Source organism: Conger conger, chromosome 10, assembly GCF_963514075.1.
Source record: "Conger conger chromosome 10, fConCon1.1, whole genome shotgun sequence".
Classification (NCBI taxonomy): Eukaryota; Metazoa; Chordata; class Actinopteri; order Anguilliformes; family Congridae; genus Conger; species Conger conger.
In genome coordinates, this window is record NC_083769.1 from 31,177,863 (window position 1) to 31,197,361 (window position 19,499).

A 19,499-nucleotide genomic window follows, 5' to 3' on the forward strand; every position below is an offset into this window, starting at 1 on the left:
TGGAATACTTAAAATACATTCAATAGGAAAGGAGAGTGCAATCACATTGAATTTTTTGGAGTTCTCCTGTAAAAGTCTCAAAACCCAGCCAGCTAGAAACAAATGAAGCTTCTTGAAGCACAGGGATGAATAGCCAGCTTGTCCTTGTTTCTACAATTTTCCCCTTCAAAAACCTCAGGAGTAATGTAACTCTTCTGTCGCATTCAGGCTGAAGCCAAATGCTGCTTGTAACATTTTTTGTCAATTTCCCCCTGGAAGAAAAGCAGAGACCAGAGAAAATATGCAGACACATGCAGTAAAACGTGGTACGTTGTTAGGTGTATGCACTACCTTCCCCTTTAAAGCGCAGAACTGAACATATCAGATGCACACATTTCCTCTTAATGGTTCTTATGAAAGCATAAATGTCAATTCAAGAGAATTTATTCAGCATGAGGCATTTTTATGGCCATAATTGGAAAATAAGTAATGTTTTTTTTTTCGCTTGGATGATAAATTACAATTTTGATCATCTCCCTCTCATTAACAGAGCGTGATGAAGGTAATAAACTGTGTTGGGGATTCTGTTGATTACAATGATGAATAGGATCATGATGATGATGCTGCTGAGGGTAATAATGAAGATGAGAATATTGATTAGCTTGACCATGGTGATTATGAAAATTATAAAATGATGTCTGCACACTTCGTTTTTGGGGTGGAGGAGAGGACAAGGAGGTCGACAGTGAAAGCACTTCATTGGTCTGTCTAATGTTCACATGTTTGTCAAGCGCAAAGGGGAGGGAGATTAGCCTTTTTATCTGCAGGCCACTTGGAAACATATAGACGTACAGGAATTGGTTCATGGGAAAAATTCCTTGGTGTACATGGGAACCCTGCAGTTTTTCCATCACACAGAGCTGGTGAGGTACGGGAGAAGCTGTTACATATCATGGAATTGAAGACGATAAGAAACTAATTAACTTGTTCTGTTCCAGGGGTGTGTGTGGGGGGAGGTGAGATCACAGAGAAACTGATGATAATGAATGTTACAGAGTACAGACCCATTTGCAAGATCCATGACGAGATTCCTGTTAAGACACCCACAGAGACGGAAAGGGGGAGATGGGATACGGAGCGTGGGAGGAGATAAACTCAATCTTCCTTTCTTCTGCTTTTCACAAATTGTAATGTGCTTTTGCAGCAATTGTACAGAACAGGCTATGATCAAGGTCTTAGCATTTTTTCGCGACATATTTGGAAGGATATGGCTCATCTTACCAGACTTGCAGTCTTAAAGCAAGCTCTGCTTTCCTGAGTGCAATTTTGTGTCCAGCCACTCCACATTCTTCAGTTATGCCCTCTAAAGACCCACATTTAATTGCCTTAAAAGTAGGTATTCCGCTCCGTCTATGATACTGTATTTTAAAGCAATTTTACCATGCATTCATTTGCATTTTTTAACTGAGAACATTTATTTACTGTGAAAGCCAACCATGGCTGCATGTGCCTGGGAATGTTTATTCAGAAGTGTTATTATCTGCCACAGAGAGGAAGAGCACCTTATTGTTTGGAACCAACATTCTTCATGCAGTAGAACAAACTCCTATACGGTAGTTGTTTAAATGGCGATTGAATAAGCAGGCCTGTTGTATTTAATTGTAACATAATATCTTTATTGTTTGATTTTGAGTAATGAGGATCTCATCAAGTCAACGGGAAATGGCAGTTTTTGAGAGTGTTAATATCAATTTCTAGCATACAGTAACTAGATTCCAGCCACTTATGGCACTGTATTGCAGCGCTTCTGTAGCTAGATGCTGTCTTGCCAGCTCTCTCTCACAGAGATACCCTCTCTCTGTTTATCTCTCTCTAATACACACACTCACTCACTCACACACACACACACATTCACACACATACCTCTCATACACCTTTCCCAACAGCTGTTCCCATCTCCTCTCCGTGAGCATCATTAACAGCATACTTCAGACAGCTTCATGACTGCATGTTTAAAAAAAGCTAGTTTGTGGTTGCCAATGTTCAGCAATCCAGCCAATTAAAAGGAGGCTGTGACTGACCTGATGACAGACCTCTGCCAAAGAAAACTGACGCATTACTGTTGTTGATTCATGGGATACGTGGACCTAAGGAGGAATTGGATTATTTTGAAATTGGTGAATTTGATCAAAAAAATATATGTATCAGGTTCCAGTACTCTCCCTGTAATCTGCCCTCTGCTATCCATCTACCTTTAAAAGCATTGACTTCTCCGCTGAGAGATAAGGAATCCCTTCGGTGGCTGATTTGGTGTGCATGTTCCTCTTGCTTGCTTCTTTCTCACAGACAGAAGCCTTACAGTGGGTGTCTTCAATCAGGATGTGTGAAATAAGATCCAAGCAGAAATGAATGGACCCCACCACCTTTGTGTCTCACTCTGTGAGACTCTATACTTACTCTCTGTACTCCATTTACTCTATACTTCACACATATATCTGAGATCACCAATTCTGGAAATAACTAATGCTATTACGTATTAGCAAGAAGCATACGTTTGCGTATTTTATTAGCCTAAATGACAATGGACTATGATGTTTGAATTACCTCTGTATTATAATGTAGACCTATCGAAATAACAATTTTCATTTTACTCATAGGACATTTAGGTCTCCTCTATCCATTGTTTTAAAGAGAAAATGCAGCATAAAAATGTGCAACAGAATTTTTTGTTTCACCTCTTATTATCAGTTGCATATCTTGCATAATACTTTTCTAATTATGCTGAAGGAGGGAATTCTTCCTAGATAATTTTAGTGATTTGTATGCTACAGTTCTTGTTTGTGATTAAGTTACTCAGGAGACTAGTGTATTCATTTGGGGAATCTTGGCCCCTCATTTTGTCATTAATATTGTAAGACTGAAAACAGTCATTGCATTGTGTATGCCAGGTACTAAGAAACTGTCTGTTGGAATGTTTTCATCGTTCTGGTTGAACTCCCTCTAGCCACAACAGAAATGTCATTAGTGAGTTACAGTATGTATTGCTGGTTTGTTACTTATTTAAAAAGCCATGAGTTACTTTGCACAGTTATCCATTATGGAGACCGTTTCATGGTTCTTTGGGCAGCCTATGGCCTAGTGGCTCAGTTGCTTGAGTGGGACCTGGATGGGTGGTGGTTCAACCCCCTGTGTAGCCACAGCTGTTGGGCCCTTCAGCACTTTGTTCCAGGGGGAATTGACGCCTGGTTAGTCTAATCAACTGCGGAATAAAAGTGTCAGCTAAATAACTGTAATGTGATGGTCACAGACTGAAATCACATTAGACGCTGAAAAATGAACTCTTGCCTCCGTTCTTCTCTTTGGATCTTTGGAATGTGTATGGTATATCCTAGATGAGAATAGAGAGAGGGATTTGGATCGTCTGCATTAATTGCGGTAACTGTAAATGACAACATTTCCGTGGTCTTGCCTATCACTCGCACATAACATGGCACATAACAATGGAGGGAAGAGAAGACATTAGCTCACCCGCCTCCCCAAGGGCCGTCTGTACATGGCCACACTTGAGAGCTGTTGGTGTGATGAAAAATTCATGAAACACACACATGCGCGGGTGCAAACACTCACACGCACATTTACATGTGCACCCCCCCCCCCCCCACACGCAGTACATGCACACACAGATGCGGCCTTAGTGTAAGGACGGTGACCTGGTGTCCTTTTGAATGATGTTTCGGCTTCCTGGAAACCTCTTGGGTTGTCCTCACTTAAAAACAATTCAGATGATTCATACGTCCTTGCAGTTAGAGACTCGGACTTGCTGTGGCTTTGTGTTTTTTTGCAAAATTTTTGTAATCTGAAAAACACTGTCAAATTGGGGATGAAAATAATTAACAGCTGAACCGAAGTGTTGTATTGTACAGCTCATTATAATTGAGCACTGTTCTACTAAATGATTTACAGAAAAAAGTGTGCATAGTATAAATAAGTAACAGTAATATGCGGCTAAGACTTGTGATGTGTTTTCTTAGTAGTAGATTATAATGGATTGAAGGAAGATTGATTGTCACAATCAATACTCGCTCAATACTTTGACAGCTTACATAGTTTATTAAGGAAAAAACATTCATAACATAACATGCATACATTGAGGGCTTTATAGCTTACAATATAAAGGCATGTTGTAACTTGCCTTGTGGGTGCTTCTAAAAAGGCTTGGCAACTGAATAGTGTTTTAGTGGTATGACCTTTAAGTAACCGTTATCGGTGATATCTCCTAACGTCTCCTAAGTCTTTTTCTTCATTTGATGCCTCAGGAAATGCCAAGTAGTTATGTCGTAACAGAAATATAGCACCTTGCCATTGTGAAGTTTTTTTTGTATGCCATTTACAAGTCACATTTAATAGCAATAGGTTTTGTGTGTTTAATTGTGGCTGTTAACAATTTGCTCGTATCTGTGATTCTCAAGTCAAACAAGAGAATTGCTCAAGCATGCATCAGAAAAGAATACAGTGAGAATTATTAGAAAGCTACTGGGACAACCGTCAACCTTTTCTAAACATGCTGGATGATGACAGTCATGTTCGTCTAGCCTCTGAAAGATGTCAGTCTATTTTTATTCAGCTAGAAAATAAGATAACCAACCGTATATCACCTCTAAACTCAAAATTCTCTACGCATAGTTGCACAAGAATTACACAGAATTCCCTGAGTGAGCTAGAACCATTGGTTTTCTTAAGATGCCTAATTACTGTGCTGTCTGCCAGTCTGTTCGTGGCATAGCGCAAGGTGTGGCTGTATCTGAGTCTTCCTCATTCATCATCACGGTGTTCCACACTGCTGACGTGTCAGTTTTCCGCCTGCCATTCTCCATCGCAACAATGCCGTTCTAATTAAGCGTTGTGCTCTCCCGCACCAGGACTCCATACCCTCCCTCCCCTGTTTTCAAACTGTATTTTAATTAAACTGATGCAAATTGGGACTTGCTAGTCAAAATGTGGATTACTGTTCATTATTCTGTGTGCAGAGAGGAAAGGGCTGGGTGTGGGTGTGCAGAAGCTGTTCGGTAAACTGATGGTCCATTTCCCTTCTGAATTAATGACTGTTATAAAATTAAATGAAAGCATGATCTGGACAAAATTTTGGAGGTGGAATGTTGTTTTTTCTGGTATCTGGTTCTGTTTCTTGGGTTTAGAGTAGTACTTATTTTACATTTACATTTACATTTTAGTCATTTGGCAGACACTGAGTGAGTTTTTGGCCATCAGTGAGTCCATTGGTCATTTTTCAAGCCTCCTATGCAACTGCTAATAACACCTTCCCCAGACACAGTACATGGATCTTACATTAATTTTAAAAAGGAAACATTTTTTAAATTGTGGATGAGGCTTTGTGAGTTTGGGCATATGGTTTTACATCTGAATAGGATATGTGGTTTACCTCTGAGTGGAAATCTGTTACTCATGAATTATTCAGTTACTGCTTTCTATCTGTTTCAAAATCATGTTCTATTTTTAAATATATAATTCATAAAAATAGATTGATTGTGTATGTCATACAGATGGTGCTTGCTAACAAAGCTGTTCTCTCTTTCCTTGTCCCAGATGGTTGCATTGGAAAGACAGGTATTTGACTTCCTGGGCTACCAGTGGGCACCTATCCTGGCCAACTTCTTTCACATTATCATCGTCATCCTGGGCCTCTTTGGCACCATCCAGTACAGACCACGCTACATTGTGGTGGTGAGTGCTCATGTTGATACATTGTGGTGGTGAATGCTTGTGTTGCGTGGCTGTTTTAAAAGTGACAAATGGGCACGACGGAAGGATGGAGTAGGGGATAATAAGTATTTTATTTATTTAAGATTTATGACATAATACTGTTGTTTTGAAGAGATGGCGTAAACCATATCAACAGTACCATGTATAATTCTTAGTGCAATGTCTATAGGATACGGTAAGAGCTTTAACCATGCTTCATCTTTAACTCAAACAGAACAAGATGCTTGACCTCCTCAGACATTGTTGGCCATTTTACATCTTTTTAATCCTCTTGTAATTGCAGTAAATGCACTAATTGGGCTCATAGTGGCAATTACTGTAGAAAACCCAGCCCAGCGTTAAGCCAACCCCGCCCTAGTTTAATGGGGTTAAATGCACTAGGAACTGAAGGCATTTGGAAGTAAGCTTGGGTGTACTGTTTAAAGAACGCTCCTTAAAATATTTAATATTCTGCAGGCTCCTGAATAAGCATGACAGACTGATTTATTCTTCCTTTGGATGACCTGCCCCTACATGCAGATTGCAGCACAGACTGTAGTGGGCAGCTGCAGAAGCCGATTGACCCAGCAAATGAATTCATCATTACAGTCCCTCATCTGGTTCAATTTGCACCTTCAACATTAACCTGCTTGTACTGCTTTGGAAGTAAAGTCTGTCTAAAGCTCCATAAAAGTGTATTTCTGGGGAATGCATGCCAACTCCCCCAGCCTGTCAGCACACCACTAAGCCACCCATTAATTTCAGACGGTTCTGTCACAGCCAGCAATGGGTGTTGCTTCACAGTCTGTCATAGTATTCTTTAACACATAAAGAAAAATAATGATAAACACCAAAAAGTTGGCAATCATAGTTAGTCATATATTGTAGGCCAGGCATAGTGTTGATTAGTGGCTAGACTGTGTGGCTCTGGGCCTAAGGGAGTGTTGCACAATTGTCATTCCCCAAAGTCTTAAGCTGCTTGACCTCAGATACGCCAGTAAAATTGCTGCGAATAAATCCATTACATTAGATGTAAGATATAAAGACTTACATATAATAGATAGTATCTCCAGGTAATGCTGCCTTTGTAAGCAGATTTGTTTAGCAATTCAGCGTGAAAGCAATTTTTATAACTGCTAATGAATCCAGCAGATCAAGCAACACTAACCTTTACAAAATTCTTTTAGAAATATTCTGTCCTCATCTCTTCTGTTATTGTTGACAAAGTGATCATTATTATAAATGATTACCAATATACTTTCCCCTGAAAGAAGATGAGAAAATTGGTCCAATAGCGGTTCTAGGCAATGTTGATGTAGTTTAATTATGAAGCCATTCTAATTAGTTGTAATTGTCTGATGATTCTGGAGATATCATTGATAATGCGAACAATGGTCCTTTCTTTTCCTTGTGTGAACAGCATGGCATTATTAACGCTCACAATCAGCCATCTGATGAGCATAACTGTTTACTCTTTCGTGGAAACTGGTCTCAAATGTATGAAAAACATGTCTCACCAACAATAAATGGCCTCTTACTAACAAGACCTATTTGCTAACATGCTTCCTTATTTCTGTCTTTCTGTTCCGTAATGCCATAATACCCTGGAGGCCGTGGGTTTAACTGTTCATAGCAAGATGTTAATAGACTGTGGGATGCTGACTGAGGGGCAATTAGAAATCCCTGCTCTGCTGTGCTCCATAGGCAATAGACATGCATGCATTAGGAAACTCCCAGCACACCATTATTTGGGATGGTACTGTATTTGTGGTGAAAGGGCAAACTAGATGGAACATTTAACACTTTATAAATAGAATACATGATTAGGTCCCTGACATTAAGCAGTGTTACCATGATTTTAGCAGCAAAGTTCAGAAATTATTGTATATTATGCGTAAATGATGTGCTTTGTCTGTGTGCAAGTCATTTTTGTGTATATGTGTGTGGCTTCTATGGATTCATACCTTAGTATGATAGATGTGTTCTTAGCATGAAGATTGATCACTTTCTGTGTGTGTGTGTGTGTGTGTGTTTCTTACAGTATGCCATTTGGACAGCACTCTGGGTGGCATGGAACGTTTTCATTATCTGCTTCTACCTGGAAGTGGGAGGTCTATCCAAGGTAAGACCTGTTCTGTTTATCTTCTGACTTCCCTCACTCCTGGTTGCTTAAACGTGTGTGTGTGTGTGTGTGTGTGTGTGTGTGTGTGTGTGTGTGTGTGTATCAAAAGGTCGACAACAGTGTGCATGTTTTTATTGTAAGTGGCCTACCTTGCATTCTATCATTTTCACAAACATCACAGAAGCTGCATGTTTAATAAAACATGAGGCCCCTCCAGATTTCAGCGGTGGTCCACATTAGAACTTGATCTGTTCTAAGACCTTGGATGCTCCTTCAGTAAAACAAGGCTTGCTTATCCCCTGCTTGCGCTTCCAGTATTTCTAGTAAACCACAGGGAGCTACTCAGCCGCAAGGCGAAGTGAAGACAAGCAAATAACCCTACTGCCCCCCATCCCCACTGCCCCACCCCAGGCCCAGAGAGCAGGCTATGTTTCCTGCGGCATTTTCACAGGAGAGCGTCTGCATGTGCATACAAGCAGAGGCCTCTGAGTTTGCTCCCACATGTTGTGCTGCTCTGGGGAGTATGGTAATTCCCCTACTTTCCTCACAGCGTGAGGTGTGCACTGGGCAGGGAGACCGCCCCATAGTGTTTGATTTACATGCTGTGTCCTCCAAATACAAGGGCACTAAAGTCACGGGGGAGGCAGGGGGTGAGGTGGGGGGGATACAGGTGCTGTGACTAAGGGCCCTGAGCTGTCACCTAAATCTCTGGCTGTTGTCTAAAAAAGAGAAAAATGGGATCAAGTTAGCTACAGGCACACTGTTTAGAGTGAGAGTCAGACTCATACAATGGTCTAAAAACATGACTGCTTTCTTTGTGCCCTTCTTTGCCTGGTTTTTTGGACCTTGAATTGTTGGGAATTAATCAGTTATTGTATGCCTGCCTCCTGAATCAGAACTGGGGGATTTGCATAATTCACATTTGGGGCCTCTAGTGTCATTTGTGAAATCATCAGAACCTCACTTCCACAATCCAGCCATGTGAGGAGAATGCTTTGGAGTTCAGACAGGCAGCAGGCAGTATAACCTCTGTGAATTATACCCCATGTGGGGAGCAGAAATTATTCAGATGTGAACTAGTGCATCCACGGGTCAGGGGCTATGGTCAAGGCTGTTGCTCATTAACAGCTTTATTGGATGCTCGCTGGCCTTTTGCACCCTGCACCATTCTCATCACTTTTTCATGGGAGTCAGTCATGATGTCCTTCTTTTACTGACCTCCACGTCACAGTAGGAGAACGCACCGGTGCTAATTCAGGTTTTCTTAGTAGGGATGGTCTTACTTGGTGCTGCGCTGCAAAACATGCTTAAGGATGCTATCAGGCCATAGAACTCAAACTCAAGATCCCAAAATCATCTACAGGAAGGTCTCAAGGGCTGTCACATGGCTTCTGGCAAACTCCAGGCGTGACTTAATATTGGACTATTTCAGAAGTGGCTTCATCAAGCCACACTCTCAAAGAGGCCAAATCTGTAGAGTGCTTTACTGATCTCTGGTTGGTTTCTCCCATTTCAGCCAATGAGCAATATTATTCTAAAGACGTCTACATTTTCTTACATTTGACTTCAATGAGAGTTGCAATAAAAAAATGGAAATATCCAATTGAATTATAGTTTATTATACGGGAAAATCAGGCTGAACTTTTTCTTAAGGCATTGTATATGCTGTTGGAACTCGAAATGCATAATCTATACTTCCATCTGGTCTAGCCTTCAAGTTTTTTCTTCGTTGTTTTTTTTGGAATGCCGCCACCACATCAGTGGACATACAGTTGGCTCCCTCGACTGCCCTAAAAAAGTACCAGACTGTAAATTGAAAGTGGTCTTGGATGAGATTGAGTGTGAAGTGTATCTTTATGAATTGGATGCTGATGGGATCCCATTTGCCATTTACCATTTACCATCCCTGAAGAAATATCAGAGGTGAACAGGGGATCTTTAAAACACATTTGTACTACAGAGCAGTATAAAATGCATCCTGCTCTGCAAGGAAATCATTGAGGTCAATGATACAAGTGCAGTCAGTTTCAATTATGTTAGATTATTTTCTGTTCCTTTTAAGTAGGCACTAGAATGATGACCACTTCATTGGGGGAGGGCATATTGTAATTTAAATGCAGCCACCTCAGCTGGCAATAGGAAATCCTTTGTCAATGTTGCAGTTTATTGCTTTGAAGATCCTTCTTATAAGATTAGACCCATTAATCTTGGTAAGGTCAGGTGAGAATGGACAATGTTGTGTCTTCTGCCACCCCTTGATCCTCTTCAAATCCTCCCTCAACAATTTCTTCACACCTGCCATTGTTTTGCCACTGATACCATCCATCACGGTCATACATATAGCTACTTGCTATGAACAAACCAAATCCACCTTGTATTTTCTGTAAAGTTCAAGTCACCCATGAAGATAGAGCATTTAAAAGATAAATCATTTCGCTAAAATGAAAGGCTTTTACTGCTTCAGTTATTCCTGGAGAGTGTTCATGATGTGCCCTCTCCCCCAGGGAGTAGTGTTTGTACTTAATATCAGGGAAACATACAGCCTATATTTCTTTGCCAGTCTGGTTTTATGTTAGATATAGAGCTGTATGTGAATCACACAGTTGTGATAGGCACTCTCTACAATGTCTTGACAGAGAAGTAATTGCAAGAATATGTTCATGTCTCCTTGGACCTTGTGATGCACATGGATCGCAGGGGAGCCCTATGCATCTTCACCACACCGAACTTCACCTCATTTAGCCAATGACACCCCTCTGTACCGTACCTTGTTTCGTCTAATAACACATCACTCAGTAACCTGGCTTTCTCTAGTAAAAACCCTACCTCTCTGTACCCTTCAAAACAGCATTCCTCTACTTCCATTACTGTGTAAACAGAACACCTTCCCACCTCATATACCCTGACCCTGAAAACCTGACCCTTGTACAGTATAAACCTATAACTCCTTCCTGTAACCCTCCCCTCTGTACACCAATTGCCTAAGAGTGGGATGCACAGCAGACAAAATGATTGTCAACCACCCGCCAGTGAACAAAGCGGCTCTCTGTCTGGTCAGAGTTGATGGAGAAGTGATGCAGTTGAGCAGAGCCAGAGAATGGGGCCCTGGCCCTTTCTAGCACTTTAGCATTCAGTGAAGGCTGCAGATCTTCACTTCTAAAGCAGTTGTTCTGCCAGCAGGACCAATGTCTGTAATGGCGGCTCCCCCCTGTGAGCGGGTACCCCGCCTCCATTAGCCCTCTCTCCTCCCGCACACCATATGCATTAAGGTGAATCCAAGCTGTGTCCATCTGTTGGGTTAATGCAGGCAGAGCAGCGGCAGCTGTGCTCCTCATGCCTAATTATTTACTGAGCCCTCTACCGGCTGGCTGGCTGTACCCCCTCCCCCACTCCCCAAATCTCCCCGCACCACACACTGCCTGACAGCTAATTCCCCCATAGATCATATTTAATTTCTCAGGCATCTGCTAGATGGAGCACCAAGCCACTATCTCTCCTTTTTCTCATGCTATTGGTCTTTATCTTTCTTCCTCTATGATTATGTCTCTGTCCCTTGATCATTCTGTGCCTCCCCCCGTCTCAGTCCCCTGCTTGGTTTCTCCATTTCCTTCTCTTTTCTGCCCTCTCTCTACTCTCCCCCTCCCTCCAACCTTCCCTCTCTGTCTCTCTCCATCTCCCCTCCCTCTATCTCCTCCTGTGCCAGTCCTCGGGTGGATTGCAGCCTCTCTCCTTGTTCAGGTGGGGTTGAGTGAATCAGTTTTCAGTCCAATCCCGCGTAGCCCCCCATACAGGCTGAAGACAAGCCCAGAGCAGGGCCCCTATCCTCAAACCAAATCAAATTGATTTCTGAGAAAGTTTGCTATCTCCACATGAGCGTGGTGGTGTGAGCATGCGTAGCAGCCAGGCGAGACCCGCGAACAGTGGCGGTGGGACGGGGCAGGGAACTGTCAGTCAGGCGGGATGAATGTGTTTAATATGCTATCAGCACTGACAGCTCCCCGTGTCGCTTTATTGATTGGCTGGGGCCAGACACTGGGCCTGGAGCACTGCCAATACCGTCGTGTCTGACTGAGCCACTCCCGCTCGGAGATGACATGCCGTTGGTTTCTAATCAGATTGCTGGGATGGAGAACCAGGTCCAGGAGGCTCTGATGATGTGTATGATTGCTGAAACTGTGCTGAAATCCACACAGAGCCTGTTTGCAACGCCCCATTTCACATTCCTGTTAAGAGATGTGGATCGGTCCATGCCTCATGCTCCGCACACAAAGAAGGTCTCTGTGGTGGTATTCGCATATTTTGCCGGCTTGTGAAAATGTTGTTTTTAGCCAAGGAGCTGTTCTACGTCCAAGGCTCAGGTGTTTATGCAGATTATCCAGTCACCCAAGGAGCGAGTGTTCCAATGGGAAATGACAAAGGAAATTAGTCTATAGCCCATTATGACAATAAGTACTGTATATATATATATATATATATATATATATATATATATATATATATATATATATATATATATATATATAATCTGCGTACCTGTGTCCATGCGTATGTATGTGTGTGTGTTACCGGCATGTGTGGGGTGTGTGTGTGTGTTTGTGTGTGTGTGTGCGTGCGTGTGTGTGTGTGTGCGTGCATGTGTGTGTGTGTGCGTGTGCGCGTGCGTGTGTATTAATAATAAACATTAGGCACAGTGGTGAAATGCGGCCCCTCTGTGTCGTTGCAGGAGAGTGACCTCCTGACCTTTAACATCTCAGCGCACCACTCGTGGTGGAGCGAGCACGGGCCGGGCTGTGTGCGCAGGGAGATGCCCACCCCGGGCATGCGCAGCCTGGACAGCCACTCCTACATCTCCGTCATGGGCTGTCTGCTGGAGTACCAGTACATCGAGGTCCTGCACAGCGCCTTCCAGATCCTGGTCGCAGTGAGTACACCTGCATGAAGCACACTCTTTTTATTTAACCTGGGGAGATCCAGCGGGGGAAATGTCTTTCGCAAAGACGATCTGGGACAAATGCCAGAGAGAACAGTTGTAAGTGGGGTGCAAGAGACAGTCGGGGGACAGGTACAATAAAGGAACAGGCTACACACAGGATCTGGCAGGCTTAAAATATGGTCTAACTTGCCGGGCACCTATAAACACACAGACTGGGACAGTACAGTGACACATTCAATTACCCAAGCATATTTAGGACATAGTTGGTTTGAAGTAAAATGCTCCATTTTACTTGGTTGTCACTGGGATCATGATCAATTTTTGTCTGCCTTAAGCGTATTGCATTTCAGCTGAAGGAACGCAAAAGGGCACAGTTACCCTGGGTTCATCGTCTCTCTTTTTCCCTATACTCGTGGCATTTCTCTTGAACTTGCCCTCGATAAAAAATTGATTGCTTTTTTGTTTCGCTCCAGTGAATTGCACTTTGCGAGTCACTGTCAGGTCACTAAAACACTTTAATCAGAACGCAGTATCACAGTGCTATAAATTTATCTGTACTACCATGTCAGATAAATATAATAAAAATAAGATTTGTTGGCCTCTCATGCAGTGTAATCCTGTAGCACCAAGTAATTGATGTTTGATTCATTCCTTCTTGTGAAATCAATTGTCCTCAGCTGTTTTCAGATGAAGCCAGGTTCAGGGATTGTCGTAGTCCTGTCTGAATGCAACACAGTTGATTCTATTAGTCTATTTATCTGGGGTTTATGTTTTGTTTCGTATTTCTGCCTCACTTAGAGACTATAGAACCACATTATGAGAAACCCCCTGCCTCGGGACGCTCTAACCCTGCTGTAAGGCACGGTGACTGTCAGCTTTCCAGCCCTGCCCCGTTAGTGACTAATGCTTGTCAGAGGTGGAAGTTGCTCAATTGCCCCGCGGTGCCGGGGTACGTGGGAGTGGAATGCTGGGACAAGGGCAAGGGCGTGTTCATCCCTCAGAGCTCCACATTCTCTCTCTCACGCCACAGTCAAGTAGTTACAGGCCTCCTGCGGAAGGGAAGGGATTAGTCATCCCATAGGTAACTGCTGCTCCACACAAATGGAGGTATGGTACGAGATACCAACCAGAGTTTCTCACATAGACACATAGAGGCTCCTGAATGGTGTTATCCTACTTCATTTTCAGTGTCTCCCTGGATCTCTCACATAGAGGCTCCTCAATGGTGTTATCCGACCGCATTTTCAGTGTCTCCCTGGGAAACAGGTTCAATAGCCAGAACGAGATGGATTCTTTGGGGGGAGGGGGGCAGTATTTGGTCCATTATCTTTTTGTGAATTGAGTGGAATCAGTTCTTAATAAGCTTGCTTAATGTTTAGCTTGAAGGGGAAACATTTAGATGAGTAAAAAACAGCATTTATAGTGTAGAAAGTAAAAAGAAAGATGCTATCATCACAAAAGATACAAAGGCCTCCTGTGGCTTTTCCAACAACAACAGGTCCTACTTTGGGGACAAGTCAGCTATCTACATGATTTTTCTGGTGAGGCAAGTTGGTGCATTTTGAAGTTATGCCAGGAAATGGAAGATTAGAGAGTTAAGAAGTCTGGGCCCGTCTTTGAGGACGGTACCAGGCTCGTTCCTGGCCTGCTGTGTGGGGCAGAGGCTGGGATCCTGATGAGGAAGGGAATAGACCAGAGCCTGGGGCATTAAAATTCCTCAGACCATAATGAGAGCCTGTCTGAGCTCTGCTTCTCAAAGTGGGTCACTCTGGGAAAGTGACCGATTAGAATGTATTCTGGCAAAAATGTAAACAACTGAAACTGCTGTAACCCCATTCTGAAAGGAAGTCTGCCAAACATGCCTGTGAAGTGGCTATTATTATTATTATTATTATTATTATTATTATTACCATTATTATTATTATTATTATTATTATTATTATTATTATTATTGTTGTTATATTTTAATAGTAATAATCCTTGTCCTCATCGTTGTCATATTGTTTCTGCCAACCTTGTTTAATTTTCCCATCTGTAAGCATCGACTTAATGAGTTTGTCCAGAAATACATCTTGACCATCTGCTTCACTTTCTATTTAATTGCTCAATTAAAGCTTCTGTGGACACAAGATGGAGCGTACCTTTAGTGTCTCACAAGTGCCCTTCATCAGTCTTTGTTTTTCCCTCTTTCTATAATTTCCTATAAAGGGTTAAGGCTTTATGTCCCTTTTTAAACGTTTCATTTCCTCTGCTAGACCTCCTGACTCCTTAATACATTGGACCCCCAGCTCCTGATAGATAATACACTTTGAAAAGATAAGAAGACATTTGAGAGATTGAGGGAAATGGTCAGACCTGTTAGAGGGATGAATATGCAGCATGCATTTCAGTCATTTATTCCAGTTGAACACAGAAGCTTGTAGCAGGTCAAATATATATTTTTTATTTTTAATATTTTCACATTGATATTCCTACAGTGTCCTTAAAAATGTATTTCCCCAGGACTAGGTTTTTCCTTGGGTGTGTTAGCACTGAAACTGCCCCAGGAAAAGGAGTGCTCTCCAAGACAATTTCAGTCCAGCAACAAGGAAGGGAGCGGCATCTGGCAGTTCACACAAGCTGTAAACTCTGCCTCTTTTACACAATGAGTTATCTCGGCTCTTGCAACAATCCCCCTACGCACACATTGTGATGAATCCGGCTTTGCCTTTTCACAGTATGAAGATTTCAAAAAGCTTCTAGAGACCCAGAATGCCAAGATAATATTAATTTAATTATTGATAAATGGCTTGGTCACAGAAAGAAAAATGCCTTCCACAACTGTTGAAGGACTGCTAAACAATCAATGCTTATAAATCGTTTGGAGTTTTGCTTGATCTCTTTATCGACTCTTCCTTTGTTTCCATGAGAGTTTGCTCCTCTCCGATCTCCTTGTGCACCTATTCTAGTATTTATTGGTTTGATTAATTGATTAATGGATGTGTCTATATTGTTTGGTACTCAAAGTTTGGAAGAATATATTATGTATTTCTGTTTAGTAGGATGTGCCTTAATTATGAATAGGTACAATGAAATACGGATTTTCAGGTGTGTGTGTGTGTGTGTGTGTGTGTGTGTGTGTGTATTTAAAGATGGGCATGTGTGCGCACACTTGTGTGTTGCATCACATAGTGTGCACCTTTCTACCTTGCTTTTTTCAAGCCACACTTTCTACCTCTAACTTCACTGTCTGGTTTTAATATTTTACTTTTGTAGTAGAACACATAATAACTGTATCCAACCAGGGTGTTTGTACATTGATACAAGCATGGCAGGCTATTGTTAATATTATCGTTTGTCGCTCTTATAAACACACGTATATAACATAGGTACACATATAAACATAGGTACAGGCATACACGTGCAGGCATGCATGTGCTGTTGAGTTGTGCTTCTATCTCCCCTCTTTTCCTGCTGTAAAACATGCCTGGTCGTTCACAGTTGATGAAAGACTGGTTTGATTCTGTGGAGATAATATCTTTAGGGAGGGTTGTGTATGGACGAGTAGCTGTGAGTGTCTTCTTAGGAAAATAAGAGATTGCATTGGAGAGACACGTGAACACTCCTTTTGCTTTAGGGTAAAGCGGGGGGTCATGCATCCTGTAGAGACACTATATAGACATTTAAATAAATAGGTCATCTATCACTCCATGAGGAGGAATTATGGCTTGGAAAGAGTTGGTACCTTCATCGATGACTTCTCTGGAGTGATTAGTGCCTGAAATCTGGCTTTACATGAGGGGTATAAAGCACAACCCCTGTGATTGAAGACAACTATATGCAAGATATGTTCTTTTGTACTGGATTTTTGTTTATTCTCAGTTTACTACTGTGTCCGAGGATGGACAGGTAAATGGAGGAAACCTAAATCTCATAAATTGCTTGCTAAACATTTCCTTATGTTGAAGCAGTGAGAATTAGTCTGGTCGTGATACAGAGCCTCTGCAGCAAGCTATTTCTGTCAGTGCAACTCTTCTGTTTTCTGTTCACCTTCAAAGGAGCATGCTGAAAAGTATTACATGTTAATCTCTGATATTAATCTATTGTCGGATTAAACCCAAACGAATTGTGGCACAGTTCATGAGTGCCTTTCCTGAATCTATTATGACTGTGTAACTCGGGACACGGTAGGATGGTGGGAATGGTAGGTGCTGTCATCCCCCTGGCTCATGCTGAGAGTATGATTGCTTCCCTTGCCAGAGACCAGGGTATAACCATATCTCTTGCATCTCTTTTAGATGCTCTGTCTTGGCCACACCTACAATACACATGCATCTGTTCTACATGCAAAAGCCACAGTGAACATATTATTAGTAATATGATGAATGTAGCTGTTATCATATGCCTGGCCAGTGAGGGTAGTCCCCTCTGAGTCCAGTGGTCTATCTGTTTCTAAGACCAATTATATCTGTGCTCCTGAATATAATCCCGCTCAGTGTGTCCTGCAGGGCAGCTAGAGGGGACGATCAACAAGGCTGGGAGAGGGAGAAAATCAATGGCTCCCATCAAACTCAGGAATGGGCTGCTTCTGCACTGCATGACGGCCGGAATCTGCTACAGTATAGATCAATGAAATGATTGAAGGCCAGTAGGGCTCTGCTCAGTTCAAAGGAAGGAATCACGCTCTATGTACTTACTGTATACACCTCTATACACTTCATAACACAGTTCCCCCTACACTGGCAGAGTAAACACCAGACATTTAGAATGCCCTTGCTTGCATCACACAGAATGGTCTGTCAGCTCCAATGTGTTCTTTAGTTTGTTGTTAGCAGGTATAGAAATGATTCACCTATTTTTGTCATCATATGTTATGTCCAACTGTTACCATATGACTGCTACATTATGTATTTTGGGGGAATTGCATAGATATTCAGTATAGCTGCTCAAAAGCTTTTGTTTTCCCAGTCAAGCAATGTGGCGCACCTTTGCAGAAAGGTAGCAGCGCTGGGTTTGCGTTGCTGTCCGCCGTCTCAGTGGCTGAGCAGGACAGACAGATGTGGCGCCCGCAGCCTGGGTTTTCTCCCACTCGCTGTCATTCATTACCGAGAGCTGATCTCATTTCAGACCCTGCGGGAAGCAGGTAATTAACCTGCCAGAGAAGTGGTGTCGTCCCTCTCCTGGCTCCTCTGGCACTCTGACAGAAGCGGGCGCGTGACGGACGAGCCTTTTATCTGGGCCCTTCTGTTGGGGTCGGGCGTGTTGTAAAACTGTGGAGTGTTTACCTAATTTTGCAGGCAGCCACATTTAGGGAGATTGGCTCCCTCACCAGTAAAGTACTGATTTCCTTATCTATTGTCCTACTCACCGGGTCTTCAATTGTCACTATAGACTCTGACTGACTTTCTTTCACACTTGGGCGAATGGTTGGAGGACTCATATTTAATTTTCCTTGGCTGTATAATGTAAATGGCTATTAAATGTATCAATATGCCACACTTTAAAAGGTCACGTGTGGATGTGTGTGGCTGGATAAATAAAACAAAACCCTCTGTGAAATATGATATGTACAGTGGGCTCTAGAATTATTGGCAGCCCTGACTGGCAATGCACAAGAAATACTTTTTAAAAATAAACAATATAATTATTGAGATAAACTAAAAAAATGTCAACATATGAAAAATTCTGTGCTTTATAGATGTTTCAATGGAACCAACCAAAATCAAACATTAATTCCATAAAAAATTGATTTCAGCAAGACCAAATATGGTCGCTATTACTGGGTGATTCAGATCCATAGAATATGCAAGTTGGCAGTACCCATGTGCAGGAGCATGGAGGGTTAATGGAGTCACAGGAGGGTACCACTATTTAACACATTTTGACAGTACCAGAGATGAGAGAGGAAAGCCCCTCAGGTGGTGTAGTTTCATGTGTTACTCCGTGTTGTAGACCCTGAACAGAGTGTGCATACATTTTCAATAGTTGCAGCTGCAATATTATTGTACCAGTGAAATGAAGTTGGTGGAAGGCTCTTCTTTCCACCAACTTCATTGTATCACTGTGTGTACAGCGATACAGCTGTCTCCAGCACTGCAAATGTGTTTCCCTTCCCAGACAGTCTGTCTGCTAGGTCAAACAGGTGAATAAGAACACTGTTGCACTCAGAGCACATACATATCCCAGCATACATCAGCCTTCTGTCTGCTTCTCCCACCTGATACCTACTGCCCATCTGCCCAACCATGTTTATATATTCAATGGCCCTGGGTCTGGGGTGAATAGAGTGCATGGACTGTGGAACTATCTCACTCAGATTCCCAGAACCCTCCATCGCACAACTTCCTGACCGACACACTGGAGTTATAGCTGTGGGTGGAAGGGTCTTTAGAGAATATGAAATCTCATTAATTTTTAGTCTGACAGTTCTAATGGCTGGCCTTTTCGGTCTAGCCTTTCCTTAACGGAATGTGAATGTGCTCTTCTCTGTGGATGAGCCTCTGGGTATTGGTGGCATTTTAACCCCCATATTGCTTTTTTAAATGTGACATTCCTGTCCACGTTGCTAAGTGACACTGACCCGTTGATTTCATGCTCGCTGGGGAAAGATTTTGCTATGCTTCCTAATGAACTGTTATGATGCGTACATACATACTCAGCTCAAATTACCTCAATACTCAATACAAAATAACATAACAAAAGCATAAATAAACAAGAATGGGAGGT

At 42.2% G+C, this 19,499-nt stretch overlaps 1 protein-coding gene across 2 annotated transcripts in view; it reads left to right on the forward strand.

Annotated features, from left to right (window-relative positions):
* The window catches only part of nkain4 (sodium/potassium transporting ATPase interacting 4), a 40,299-nt gene that overhangs the window by 10,925 nt on the left and 9,875 nt on the right, over positions 1-19,499 (forward strand). For both annotated transcript variants that reach the window (XM_061257940.1, XM_061257941.1), the window contains exons 2-4: positions 5,584-5,721; positions 7,781-7,861; positions 12,585-12,782. In XM_061257940.1, coding sequence (XP_061113924.1) covers positions 5,584-5,721; positions 7,781-7,861; positions 12,585-12,782 — 417 coding nt within the window. The remainder of the gene's footprint in view (positions 1-5,583; positions 5,722-7,780; positions 7,862-12,584; positions 12,783-19,499) is intronic.